The sequence below is a fragment of the Natrix helvetica genome (assembly GCF_964273705.1).
Source record: "Natrix helvetica genome assembly, chromosome: 2".
Lineage (NCBI taxonomy): Eukaryota > Metazoa > Chordata > Lepidosauria > Squamata > Natricidae > Natrix > Natrix helvetica.
In genome coordinates, this window is record NC_138552.1 from 254763477 (window position 1) to 254777509 (window position 14033).

The window sequence follows — 14033 nt, forward strand, 5'->3', positions numbered from 1 at the left end:
TCCAGCCTCCAGAGAGCTTGGGCGGGGCAGAGGAGGCCATTTTCCCCATCCCTAGGCTCCAAAAAAGAAATGCGCGCATGCGCAGGGGGCAGCAGGGGGTCACATGCACATCCGCAGATGGGCACAATGCGGGGGGGGCATTTAATCATGGGTGTGGGCACACGCATGTTCTTTTGGCACCCGAGGGAAAAAAGGTTCGCCATCACTGCTAGTGGATGTAGATTCAACCAACAGATATATTGGAAGCTGTCATTCTACATTATGTTTGTTAACATCTTGGCTTATTCTTGTCATTGCTTTTATAATGAAGGGAAATCTTTGAATGGTAAGACATCTTGATTTCTTTCATATACACATTCTAACTAACTAGCACTTTTTTGATTATGAGTTCATTCTTACAAACCTAACATCACATGTTTTGTGCTAATAACCTTATTTTAAAAAAACCAAACCACAATTATTTTCTGAAAATTACTTGAAGGCTTAACTTGAGAAACTAGATGGTGATGTGTTTTAAGATACTTCCAATCTGTTGACAACAAGCCTCCAAATATTATAACCAGCAAAATTCCTAGGGTTTCTTCAAAGTGCTTAAATTATCTTCAGCTGTATTTTTCATTACATTTTATTTTTTAGAAAACCTGTTCAAAGTTAAATCATCCATATTTCTTTTGCCAATGTTTTAAGTCAATAAAATAAAAATCCAACTATTCTGCTGCAACATATACTCATCACAGCTGTAGGAGAATTTAAATGCAAGACATAGAAATAGATCATCTGAAACTTCCTATGTTCCAGAAGACAGAAAACACAGAAAACATATACAGACCCCTAGCCTGACTTTGGGCCAATCACTCTCTGTCAGCCCAAACCACTTCACAGTGTTGTTGTAGTTGTAGTGGGGAAAAGAGGAGGGAGTTAGGTATGTTCACCACCTTGAGTTATTTATAAAAATAATAAAGGCAGGAAAAATAAATAAATAAATCCTTTGCTTAGAAATTGTTACGCAGATGAAGCGGACAAAGCAAAACTGGATATACCTTTAAAAAGGATGGGATAAAAGTATGAATAGATACTTAAATAGCAATATCAGCTGCACAGCTAGTGCCTGGAATAAATTGTCATTCATCTTACATCTTATATGCCATTGACAAAGCACTTAATTCTAATAGGGGTAAATGATAAATTGCTGTTGAGTTCTATAAGGAATCATTTGCATGGATGCTCAGGGACTCCATACTCAGCTAGGCTGAGCACTGAATTAATGATAACTTTCCTGTAAAAAAATTGCTGATGCAACTAATTGTGATGCAGAGAAAATATGCAAATATAGCAGGTAAAAAAATCATCAAATATCTACTTTGTCTTCTCTTGAGACCAAGAGGGGAGAAAGTTTGCAATATCTGGTAACAGTTATTATTTGTCCAAAATATACTGTATCAATTGTATAATCATTGATAAGAAACACATGAATATTGTTATGAAAAATCTTTTTACCAAATGACAATTGAAAACCAATTATATGTGCAGAGAAGATTATCAGAACTATTAAGACACACATACGTTGGTTTGGAAATATCAAATCTAATATAGGCTGAACACATATTCTCTCAAACTGAGTTGCAACCAATTTGACTTCTTTTTGAGTTTCTGTCACCAGAATTTTAACTCTCAGCACTAACAGCTTTATTCTTATCATTGAAGGAGCCTTACTTTCCCATCACTATACTTCTACTGTTTTGGGCAGTAAAGACACTTTTTACATCCTCTTTATTTTTTCAAGGACTGCTGAAACAGATAGCAAGGGTTCTTGACATGTCATACCAAGCCCTAAAAGGTTTTGGCTTAGCAACATAGGAACTCATTCACGAGTGGGCATACATACAAACAAAGTATTTAGGAAAGTAAAATCAAATCAAGACTATTTTCTGATTCTTTAAGATATAAAGAATATGTCAGAATATCATGTTCACATGTCATAGATTTCATAAACAATTGTAGTTGGGAACTCATTGGGAGATTACTAATCAGAAGGTGACCATTGAAAGATTGGAAAAAAACCTAGTACCTCATTCTTTGTTTCTGAAAATGTTAGAAGGCAAAAAATGTGTAACTTGCAGTCTTCTGTATGGTAAATGATTCCAATTCCCATTATCCTGATTTGCCATGCTGGTTGTCTCAGATATAAGTTTGAGTTCCATAGCATGAGTTATTTCACAGATTTTCCAGAAGGTCTGCAGTGAGCATTTATATTTGTCATAACCTTGAGTGAAGTAGAAATTACAGCTCACTGTCTTGTAGATTTCTCACATTTAACAGACTCTAACTCCACAAAGTATTAAAATCACTATTGAAACCCAGTTCAGTCGATTGACATTAATTATTTTTGCCATTTTGTCAGGCAAGCCTGTCTTCAGGAAAGTTCATGCTAGAGACCATCCCCTTCCTTCTACTGTAATCAACATTCAAGGTATTCCAGTGTGCTAGGCTCCCAGTCCAACAGATGATGTGAAAACCAATAACTCGCATGCATTGGTATGGGATACAGGGAATGTGTATTTAATGTGAGAAAGGAAATAGCACTTAGACTTATATACCACTTTATAGTGCTTTACAGCTCTCTCTAAGTGGTTTACAGAGTCAGCATATTGCTCCCAACAATTTGGGTCCTCATTTTACCCACCTTGGAAAGATGGAAGGCTGAGTCAACATTGAGCCTGGTGAGATTTGAACTGCCAAACTGCTGGCAGCCAGCAGTCAGCTGAAATAGCCTGAAGTTCTGCACTCTAACCACTGCACCACCGTGGCTCATAGGTGGTGTTTGGTTTATTTTATTATGTCTTTGACCAAAAGAAAATACAGTCTTCCCCATTAATTATAACCCATTTCAGTGGACAAAATAAGAGTCTCTTTATTTCAGATTTCCTTTGCACATTGTTCTATCCTAGGTAATCTTCCAACATGGATACAAGATGTGAAACATGAAATACCTTTTTCTTATAGTAGTTCTTATCAAGCCTTAAACCGGCCTTGTCCAAAGGAGTTTGCTGCTTTTGTCAGTCTGCCCCATCCTTTGCTCACCCATAGATGCTATTGCTTGAAGCTATCTAGCCAAGTGAACAGATGTCCATTATTCAAATCTTCCATAACAATAAGAGAACAATAGAGTCAGGAATTCTCCTTCCATACCAGCCTTCTCATGTACCAGAGTTTCTTGACCAGTTTTAAAATTATTCTTTACCTATGTTCAAAATTAAATATTGTGATGGGGGGGGGGGTGCTTCAGTAACTTATTATAGCTGATGATAGAGATAAAAGCTTTTGCTGCATCTATGCTGGATCCCTCTCCAAGCTTTGTCCTGTGCAAAAATCAGTTTTGACCATTCAGTCTCATGGAACTTCTCCCTTATTGTCTCTCACTAGAACATTTGGTGCAATCACTTTCAACAAAACAAAAATCAGATTGTTTGCACCCACCTATCCTCCCCACCATTAGCATTGTCTTGGATACATTCAAATTAACAGATTACTTCTCATAGTTTTTAAGCACCAATCAAGTAGTATTAGCACCTTCCAAATTCACTTTTATCACAAAACAAAAGGGGAAGGAGGAGAAGAAAATAACATTCAAGGGTTTGGTTTTAAGCAAAGAATTAAATTCCTTCCCAGCAAGAGGGACGGTGCATTCAAAGATATGAATAGGGTTGCCAGATGTCCCTTTCTAAGAGTTGAAAGGAAGGGGCTCCTTTATTAGACTTATTTATATCAACTAGATATAAATAACAACTAGAACTAGAAATATAAGAGACGCTCCTTAGAGCCGTAAAGTAGCATTATTACCCAGCCAAAAATGTAATTAAAATTCCTTCCTGTTGATACTTAGATATGGCAATATGAGACTTTCCTGAAATATAGGAGCCCTCAACATGTGTTATTATAATACTTCATATAGTATTATACACTGTGATTAACAGTGCAATTAACCAGATAGTGAAAACAGATTGCCAGTTATCAAGCTTTTACTGATTAAAAATGCCACAAATTTCAATTTAACTTTGTATTAAGTCTATCAGTTGCTGACGTTCAGTTGGACAAATATATTATAGAACATATAGGCAATTGAATTCCACAGATTACAGTACAAAACAAATATACGTATTCATTCTTTTTTGTTTATCCCATCCTTGTGGATTCCCATTTCCCCAAAATAATCTTGACCAAACGTCACTATAGGTTCCTATCTATTCTTATTTATATTTGCTCATCTCTGGCAAAGTCCATGACTGTGCTACTGGTTGTATGATCTTTATAGATATTGGATGGTCTGTCTCATGTAACCCAATTCTCCCCATATGTGTTTTTGATCTATTAAAAGTTGTGAGCTTTTTAAGAGACAGCCAGGTATTATGTGCTTTCAATTTGTCAATAAAACAGAATAGAGATTTGAAGAGGAGGAGCATTGAGTAACATGTATGAAGCTTAATTATGCTACTTCCAATTATTAGCTCTGCTCAGACATTAAACTTCAGCGATTATTCAGAGACTTCGGTTGGCTAACGAATGGAGCCATTCGTGTAATTTTGCCTCTTCCTTTGTGTGTCTCTTTAAAGAAGGATGGAAACCTGTAACCCCAGGAACCCCAGGTTCCTTATTTGCAACTACTAGAACCTTAACATACCATTGATTTTTGTCAGAGCAACCATCAAAAGTTAACAATAAACAAAGTTTGCTGCCATTATAAAAAGTGAAAAATATGGGGAAACTATACTGTAAAACTAAAATAAGTTAATTTTTTAAAATCAATATTAATGTTATTGATTGATATTTATTGATTTATTATATTTTAAATCACCCAGAATTGCTTTACAGTAAGAGGGACAGCATAAAAAATTAATAAGAAATAAAAAATAAATGATGGAGGCCATGGAAAATTCTGGTCCTGTTCTGTAGCATCTACTATATTCTTCATTCCAGCCCTTTCCCAAATAATTAAATATTTAGACATGGCTTTTAGCAACCCAAAATCTGCCTGCTCCTTTTCTAAATGCTTCCCTAGAAACTACAAGCTTGTTTTCCAGTTTAAACACAGGCAATGCTTGCTTCACCCTCTCATGCTGCCTGGGAGTTGGGGCAGGTGCTGGTTAGAATAACAATGAGCCCCCTCACCTTTCACTTAGATTTTATTGGGCTCTCAATGAAACATAATGCCTGAATATAGGGAACTTTCCATTTTTTTATCAAGTGTGAAAGCATTGCCTTGGGGCCATGAACACTGACAGTTTTACCCACGGAAATTTTAAGAAAACTTTAAAAATTGAAACAGATCCTAGAGGGTCAGCCAGATTTCAGTGGAAAATGTAAATGTATGCTTGGGGTTCTAGTTACAAAAATATAAAACATCTCTACATGGTAGCAGTATAAAGTGGAGCAATCCAGCAGCCAGAATTCATTTTCATAAAGCCCTTCCTTTCCAGGCCTTTTGTTCCAGTCAATAAATGTTATGATATCAGAGCCCACTTGATGATAAAAAATAATATGAAGAGGCATGGATTACATTCTAGGAGAGAAAAGCCATGGAAAGAAAAGAAAGATGGGAGACTTCACCACAGCAACTTATTCATTAGGCTTTACTTCACACACCTAAAGTAATAGTTGAAGATACAACTGAGATAGGTTCTGGTTAACATGAACACTATGTATGTTGTGTTTAGTCTCGCCAGGAATATTAAACTCAAATGTGATGACGTTGGGTTGAGCCTGATGTCCTCCTCTGAGTCTGTCTTCACGTAATCAAGGAAAGGTATATTATAGAGTGTCCTTTTTGTGTGCAAATCTAAATATGTGTTATTTTGGGAGGGGACAGGGTTCCTTGCCATATTTGGATAGAAATCTTGATGATCAGTAGAAAGAGATGCCAAAAACTCTTAACTCCTTTCTGCCTTGTCCTGGTTATAAAACCTAAGTTGTAATTAAGAGGTATTCATCCAAGTATTGCAGCTAAATGGCAATTGTCGGGCAGGAAAAAATGGTTCTGTGAACCTGGAAATCATGAGCTGATATTTACCAAATATATTTCTTTATATTTCTCTTCTGGGTGTGTTAGCTGCTTTTGCTTAAACACCACGCAGTCAGATTATTTCAGCAATCTAAAATTCTTGCTCATAGAAATTACTTTGCATCTGTTACAATCATATATTTCATATTTAGGCAACCCTTAACTAATAGTAGACCTATTTTAAAATTACCACATTAGGTAATGTATCACATAGACCTGTGAATCCATAAATAGATATTCCCTTTCTATTTCCCAGTTGCAAAGGGCAGCTCAAAGAGCCACCTGCTAAATTGTGGTTCCCTTAAAAAGCACAAGGGGTGAAAGGAAGCACTCCTTTTGACATACAGAGGAGCTGTGAGACATGATATCATTTCCTGATGTTTCCAGGTAAACTATCTGGAGGAGCAAACTCCAATCCTTACAATGCAGGAGGCTGCCCTGATGGTGTGTTCTTGTAACAGTTGTTCGCTTGCTTTTGCCACATTAATGGAGTATGTTGGAGGATAAACAGAAGATGGCTGCAGAGAAGGGAACAGACTCAACCATCCCTCAACTGGTTCTTTTTGTCTTCTTCATCCCCAGAAGAGAACGAAGAGAAGCAGCCTCTGACAAGCAAAGAGGAGGAAGAACGCCGCATTGCTGAAATGGGGCGCCCCATCCTGGGGGAGCACACAAAGCTAGAAGTGATTATTGAAGAGTCCTACGAGTTCAAGGTGTAGTATGTAGACATCTAATGTCATTATTACCATTAATTTAATGTATTTAATTCAGGCACCATCTCACAGCAAACAACTATTAACTTACTATAGCTCTATTCTGTATCAGTCCTGGAGTAACCTAGGATTATATTTTGGTACAGCATTCTCAGTGGGCATCTCCAAAATGTCCCTGTGCAGACATTAGAATTTTGTTCTAAGAAAATGCAAATTGTGTGATTCATACAAATTATAGCGTTCAAATAATTTGGCCAATTTTTAAAATATTATTATTTCTTATGTGTTTATATATTATGTTGCATGTGTTTTAAAAAAAACAGTAAAGATTTATCCTGTAGGAAATTTTATTTCATTACTTTGCCAACTCACTTTTAATAAATATTTTTAACTATTATTATTATTATTATTATTATTATTATTATTATTATTATTATTATTATTATTATTATTATTATACGATACGATTGTATCACAGCGGCCAGTTGTTTTGCCGGATTTGGCATTGATTACTAGTCGGGCCCCACCCAGGGGCCTAGGACGTCGTAACATATTTTCGTAATATACGTGCAGATCCAAGCAGTGCAGCTTTTTGCATTTGACTGATGGTGATTTTGTCAAGTTTTAACTGTTTTAAATGTAATTCCAGTGCTTTTGGAATAGCACCCAGTGTGCCGATTACCACTGGAATTACCACTGCTGGTTTGTGCCATAATCGTTGGATTTCGATTTTTAAGTCCTGGTATTTCGCGATTTCTATGATTGTAACCTTATTTTTCTCAACCAGTGTGATGTCTGGTGTATTATGCGCCAGTATTTTATCCGTTTGTATGCGAAAATCCCACAAGATCTTGACCATCTGACCCTCGATGACTTTTTCAGGCTTATGTTCCCACCAGTTTGTTGCTGTTTTAATATTATAATTTTTGCATAAATTCCAGTGGATCATTTGTGCCACTGAATTGTGCCGCATTTTATAGTCAGTCTGCACGATTTTTTTACAGCAGCTGAGTATGTGGTCAACAGTTTCATCAACTTCTTTGCAGAGTCTGCATTTGGCATCATCAGAGGATTTTTCGATTTTGGCCTTAATGGTATTTGTGCGGATAGCTTGTTCTTGCGCAGCCAGGATTAGTGACTCTGTTTCTTTCTTTCCATTATTATTATTATTATTATTATTATTATTATTATTATTATTATTATTATTATTATTATTAAGCCATCCAAAATTCTTAAGATAAACTATGCAGCCACAGACACATTCTTTTCTCTATTTCTTTCTTTCTATCTTTCTCTTTCATTTCTTTCTCTTCCTAGTGGAAGTTCCAAAAATATTAATAAATGCCCTTATGTATTTCAAGCACATTGTGAAAACATCCTACTATTCATTGTAGAAATGAGTTCAAATTAAAAAAAAATACACACAATTCTCAGATTGTATAAATGATTTCTGTCAGGTGCAAGAAATCAGGAGTCGGGATATGGTTCCCAACTATTACAAATTTATTCTAAGCTATCCAGGGCCGGATTTAGATGAAAAGAGGCCCTAGGCTATTCCACTTATGGGACCCTTTCACCTCCCATTTTTAAGTTTGTAAATTACATGAGAGATAATAAAATACATCATTACTGTGATATATATCAATATATTAAATGAAACATGTAATTGGTACTAACCTTTATAAAAAATGTGGCATGGATAATAAATAAAAATAAAAGGCCCCTCTTGATCTTGAGGCCCTAGGCTGAAGCCTAGTTAGCCTATAGGAAAATCCGGCCCTGAAGCTATCTCAACATAAGAATCTGATCTACTTGCGGTCGAGGCAAATCGACTTGGGGGGGGACCGGGGGCGTTAGACTTAGGTCTCTTATAGGGCTGTAGAGACTCCAAACTGATGATGCATCTGATCGTGCCCTCAGGTTCAGCCTTGTCATTTTCTACTACTTCAAATAAGAAAATTACACACACACTTTAAAGGTAAAAATTCATGAACAATAAAGCACAGGTACCTTATCCCTTTTATCCTATGAATAAAGTGGTTAAGTTTGAGATAATACCTAACTTCTCACCCAACTTTTAAACTAAAGAATATGAATGCATTAAGCACAATGCCATATTCACTATTTCAAACATAAGCACTATATTATTTATAATTATCATATATTTAAATTTAACTTTGATTTTCTTTCATTTGCGTCCCCTGAAGATAATTTTAAATTGGATATTAAAATTTTACACCATTCTGCATTAACTAGGTAGAATTTCATTACACAGGAATCACTGACATAGGCAATCCTTTTTTAGTTCTTTTTATTTTTCACGCAACTTAGCCAAAATATTCTCTTGTCAATTCCCTTAGAAAGTAATTTTGAATGGCTTCAGGGAACCTCACTGAACTTAAATCATGGTGCAGCTCAAATCAATCATTTGTAAAGAAAATGAGCTGTGGATGATTATTGTATATATTTCATATTCAATTTTATAATGTGAGGTGCATTAGGTTAAATGCAAAGTTTTTACAACTCTGCTCTATAAGCATATCTCAAGGTTATTAAACGTACAGAGGATCAGTAAAAGCTGTCCAGTTTAGCTGTAGTAAAACAAATACGTCAGTTAAATGCAGTTTTCTGAAGTACTAACCTATTTTCAGAGATACATCAATGTGTCAGGAGTTTCTACATGGCATCTTTTTGACTATTTTTATGTTGCCTTCTTTTTATCCCCAGTTCAATCACTGGGTTTACCAATTCAGAGAATAAATAGGTGAACCAATGTTCTGGCCTCGTGTAAAATTACCTTTCCTCCAGAGGTGGTATTCAGCAGGTTCTGACCAGTTCTGGAGAACCGGTAGTGGAAATTTTGAGTAGTTCAGAGAACCGGTAAATACCACCTCTGACTGGCTCCCATCCCATCTATTCTCTGCCTCCCAAGTCCCAGCTGATCGGGAAGGAATGGGGATTTTGCAGTAACCTTCCCCTGGAGTGGGGAGGGAATGGAGATTTTACAGTATCCTTCCCCTGTCATGCCCACCAAGCCATGCCACGCCCACCAAGCCACGCCCACAGAACTGGTAGTAAAAAAAATTTGAATCCCACCAGTGCTTTCCTCCCTATGCATAGTAGATTGGTCAGAATGAGCTTCAGATGTTTCAAGGCAAGAGAAGCTTATACAATAAACTAAATAAGGTGTTATATACATCAGGGTTAGGTCATCAAAATCCAGGCATTTGCCAACCAGCCTATATGTATGATGGTTGCAGCATCCCAGAAATAATCTGATTGCCATTTGAGACCTGCCCAGCCAGCTTCTGACAAGCAAAGTCAATGAGGAAATCTGGATTTACTTAATGAAGTGAATAATGTTAAGTGCATGATTCACTTAACAATTGCAGTGATCTGCTTAACAACTGGCAAAAAGGGTTATAAAATTGAGCATAGCTCACTTAATTGCCTTGCTTAACAGTGAAAATTCTGATCTAAATTGTCATAAATCAAACACTATCTGTAATAGCATTTTTATATTTAATCTTTTGTCATAAACATAAACACATGTTATGTTATCATAAACATCCAGGGGCAGATTCATGGAATGTCGTGCAGGCAAATTTGGGGGAGGAATGGATCATTGAGCCTTTCTTGGCTACCTTTTTCTTTGCATAGTAGCCATCACGAATCAGTCTTTTCTAAGAACCAGTCCTGCAAATGTAGCAGATTGGCAGAAGGGGAATAGATCATTCTGCCTTAACCACAGCAGCAGTCTTGTTTGCCAAAATCTTTCTATTATAATAACAACTATTAAGATGTCCAAAGAAAATAGGACTTCCTTTTCACCGCATCAAATATTGATGGATTAATATTTTATGAAAATGTGCAAGTCATCTTTTTATAGGTCTAATTACAAAAGCACCATTTAGAAATATTTTGCACAAACATTTGAAGCCGTTTTAAAGCAATATACTTTTGCATGTTTGTTTAATTTTATTCACTTGATTTTGAAGAGCTGTGGTGGCGCAGTGGTTAGAATGCAGTATTGCAGGCTAATTCTGCCAACTGCAATTTGGCAGTTCAAATCTCACCAGGCTCAAGGTTGATTCAGCCTTCCATCCTTCCGAGTTCAGTAAAATGAGGACCCAGATTGTTGGGGACAATATGCTGACACAGTAAATCGCTTAGAGAAGGCTGTAAAGCACTGTGAAGTGGTATATAAGTCTAAGAGTTATTGCTATTGCTATATCCATACTCTGATACTAACCAGCATCCTTTACATTTACCACGTGTTTCATGTTTTGTCTGTCCATCTGCAGAACACTGTGGACAAGCTTATTAAGAAGACAAATCTAGCTCTTGTGGTTGGAACAAACAGCTGGAGAGAGCAGTTCATTGAGGCTATCACTGTTAGTGCTGGTAAGTTTCTATTTCTATATATACCATAAATTACTATTAGTTTCCTAGCCTATGGTTATCAAGTTAACTTGACTCCAATATTGGTAGCTTGCACTCAGGAGCTATGACAAAGGAAGAAGCGGTCTTTTCTTTCAAAGGAAATAGCTTTAGCATTGTAATTTCAGCAAATTAGTCTTTAGGTCTGCATTGCATACATCTGTCTGATGGAGAAGTTCTTTTATTTTAGGTCATGGATGGATAGCTTGCGTCTCCAAAGCCTCTTTCTGTGGTGCCCATGGCAGTTTGGCAATCTAGCTTCCAAATGCCAGTATTGCAGCTTCATTTTGTTTTAAGCACAAAGCAATTTGTGCTTTGTGTTTTGTGAGCTGTGAAATAGGTTTAACAGTTTTAAAAAGCATAGAAAAAAAATAAAATAAATTCCCAAACTCCCAGACCACCCCCTTGGCAACTTCCAGCCCAGGCAACTGTGGTACAACTCTGCCTGATGTGCATCATTTCCCTGCTATGATGGCTCTAGCTTTCCCCACCTAAGCTAGATCAAAAATGTGTACCCTTTCCTTCTGTATGATCTTCAAGGGTTCTGGATAAATGCAATTTTACTGGGTTCTGGGTAAATGCAATTTTGAAAATCATGTCGTCCCTTTTAAGGGGAGGCCTGGGGTGGTGTAGCATTTAAGAACTGCTGCCTATTCTATTTATTTTAATGGGGTGCAATAAGGCTGTTGGATGTAAACCAATAACAGAACATAGCCATGTGTTCTTTGTAGCACTGAATTCAATTTACTCTAGATCTAAGTTAGTACTGCAAATATGTTAACATTGAGTAGAATTTAATCTGGATACTGATCCCTCATCTTGCGTTCCTTCAAAAAAGAAAGGCAGGCAGGAAGAGAGAATAAATAATACATAATATGTGTGATTATAAAATGTTTTTTTTAAAGTCTCTGCATGTGTGTATGCCTGTACATGCATTCATGTCTCCCAGTAAATGTACTGGGAGTATTATGTAATCTAATGCATACAAATTTGATTTGATTCTCTGACTTCATAAATTAAAAAATTATCTCACTGTGGATACATACTCATTGCAGGATGTTATCTTCCAATTTGCAAAGAGGTTTCCATATTTGCTTTCTTTCTAAACTATTTTGAGGTCCCTCGAAATCACTGAAATACATTTCCTTTTGTACTACTGTATCTAGTCTTGCCAGAATAATTAGACTGTCTGTGCACAAATATTAGAAAATTATTTGTTTAAAAACTTCAATGGAAAATATGTTAAGTACAATATATTTAACAAGTGCCATCTAGGTGTCTGACTGCAGTAACTATATTACTTCAACTTCAATAAACTAGATATGAATTAAAAACCTAAGGCTTATTTTTCTAGGCAAGACTTACTTTCTTATAGAAGAATAGAAAACCAGAATAGGAACAAGAGTATCTTATTTTATATAAAAAAATATGGGCACTGGGAAGGGTCAACATTTTTAAGATTATTCTTGCAGAATTGGATCAAAGACCCTTTGTACATAGACATGATTCACTGCATGCACACGTGTGGTAACATTTCATTTCATTTGCTGCCATCATCTCACAGATTTTGAGCTTCCTGACAGACATTATTGGCATGAATACACAGGAACTAGATTCATAACTGTGCCCTGCCATAATGTGGTTTGATTTCAGATTAAAATATTTATCCGTTATTTGTGACATGTGATGCTATATATTGCTTAGGATATGATGCAAATCCAGCTAGTTAATATATAAACCATAGTTAATAGAATTATGGCTTAATATGAAGTATGAATCATATATATACATATACATATACGTTTTCGTAGATTTTCACGGGTGTAGGTATGTTGGTTTTGTTGTATTCGGGTCTTTTCCCGTGTAAGGTTGAGATTGTCTTTGCAACGTTTCGGCAGGATCTCACCTGCCATCTTCAAGCGTGGGCTCAAAATGTGGGCTTAAAATGGGAACGGGGCTGCCGTCTTTCTGTAAGTCTTGGTGGGAGGGGATGGGGTGCTTGCTTTGTTTCAGTAAGTGGAATGATTGGTTGTGTGGTTGAACACCACCCACCACCCAAGCCGTTACAATACAAAACAACAATGCACATACAGCCTGCACCAATCAGCACCAATCTACCAATCATGATACAACCATGTGATTTTAATGTGATTTTAAGCCCACGCTTGAAGATGGCAGGTGAGATCCTGCCGAAACGTTGCAAAGACAATCTCAACCTTACACGGGAAAAGACCCGAATACAACAAAACCAGCATACCTACACCCGTGAAAATCTACAAAAACAAATACACACACACACACACACACACACATACATACACACACACACACATACATTCATTCATTCATTAATTCTACAATTTGCCTGAATTATAGTTCTATATATAGTTTTATAGTTCTGTGTGTGTGTATATATTCCATGAGCAGGACTTTCTGATCATTGCTTCATAAACTAAAGGCACACTGTTATTGTTAATATTCATGGCAAGTTCACCTACATGAATCACTGTTTCCAACACATCATATCTTCTCCAAGGATAGATAATTGTGCTGTTGCTTCTATGCATCAGAAATAACGATCTTATTACCTGCACCTCAGCATGATTATCTGCTATCCCACTAATTGAAAAGATAATTAAAAGGAGGTCAGACTGGAGTAATAAATCATATAACAATACAAGCTCCATAGGTATTTCTGCCCCTCAAGAAATGATTTTTCTTATTCAACACCCTTAAATGTCCAACCTCATTTAGAAACCTAAGGTTGGGAACCAAAGATCCAAAACTCTTCCTCCATCAGCCTTTGCAGACAGAGAAATGTCTTT

The 14033-nt window shown here is 36.5% G+C and overlaps 1 protein-coding gene across 8 annotated transcripts in view; it reads left to right on the forward strand.

The window, feature by feature from the left end:
• SLC8A1 (solute carrier family 8 member A1) overlaps window positions 1-14033 on the forward strand; it is a 310282-nt gene that overhangs the window by 274132 nt on the left and 22117 nt on the right. For 4 of the 8 annotated variants that reach the window (XM_081945901.1, XM_081945902.1, XM_081945900.1 and 1 more), the window contains 4 exons: window positions 311-325; window positions 2402-2470; window positions 6638-6768; window positions 11073-11172. In XM_081945901.1, coding sequence (XP_081802027.1) covers window positions 311-325; window positions 2402-2470; window positions 6638-6768; window positions 11073-11172 — 315 coding nt within the window. The remainder of the gene's footprint in view (window positions 1-310; window positions 326-2401; window positions 2471-6637; window positions 6769-11072; window positions 11173-14033) is intronic. The other 4 variants (XM_081945905.1, XM_081945906.1, XM_081945907.1 and 1 more) reach the window with 2 other exon arrangements.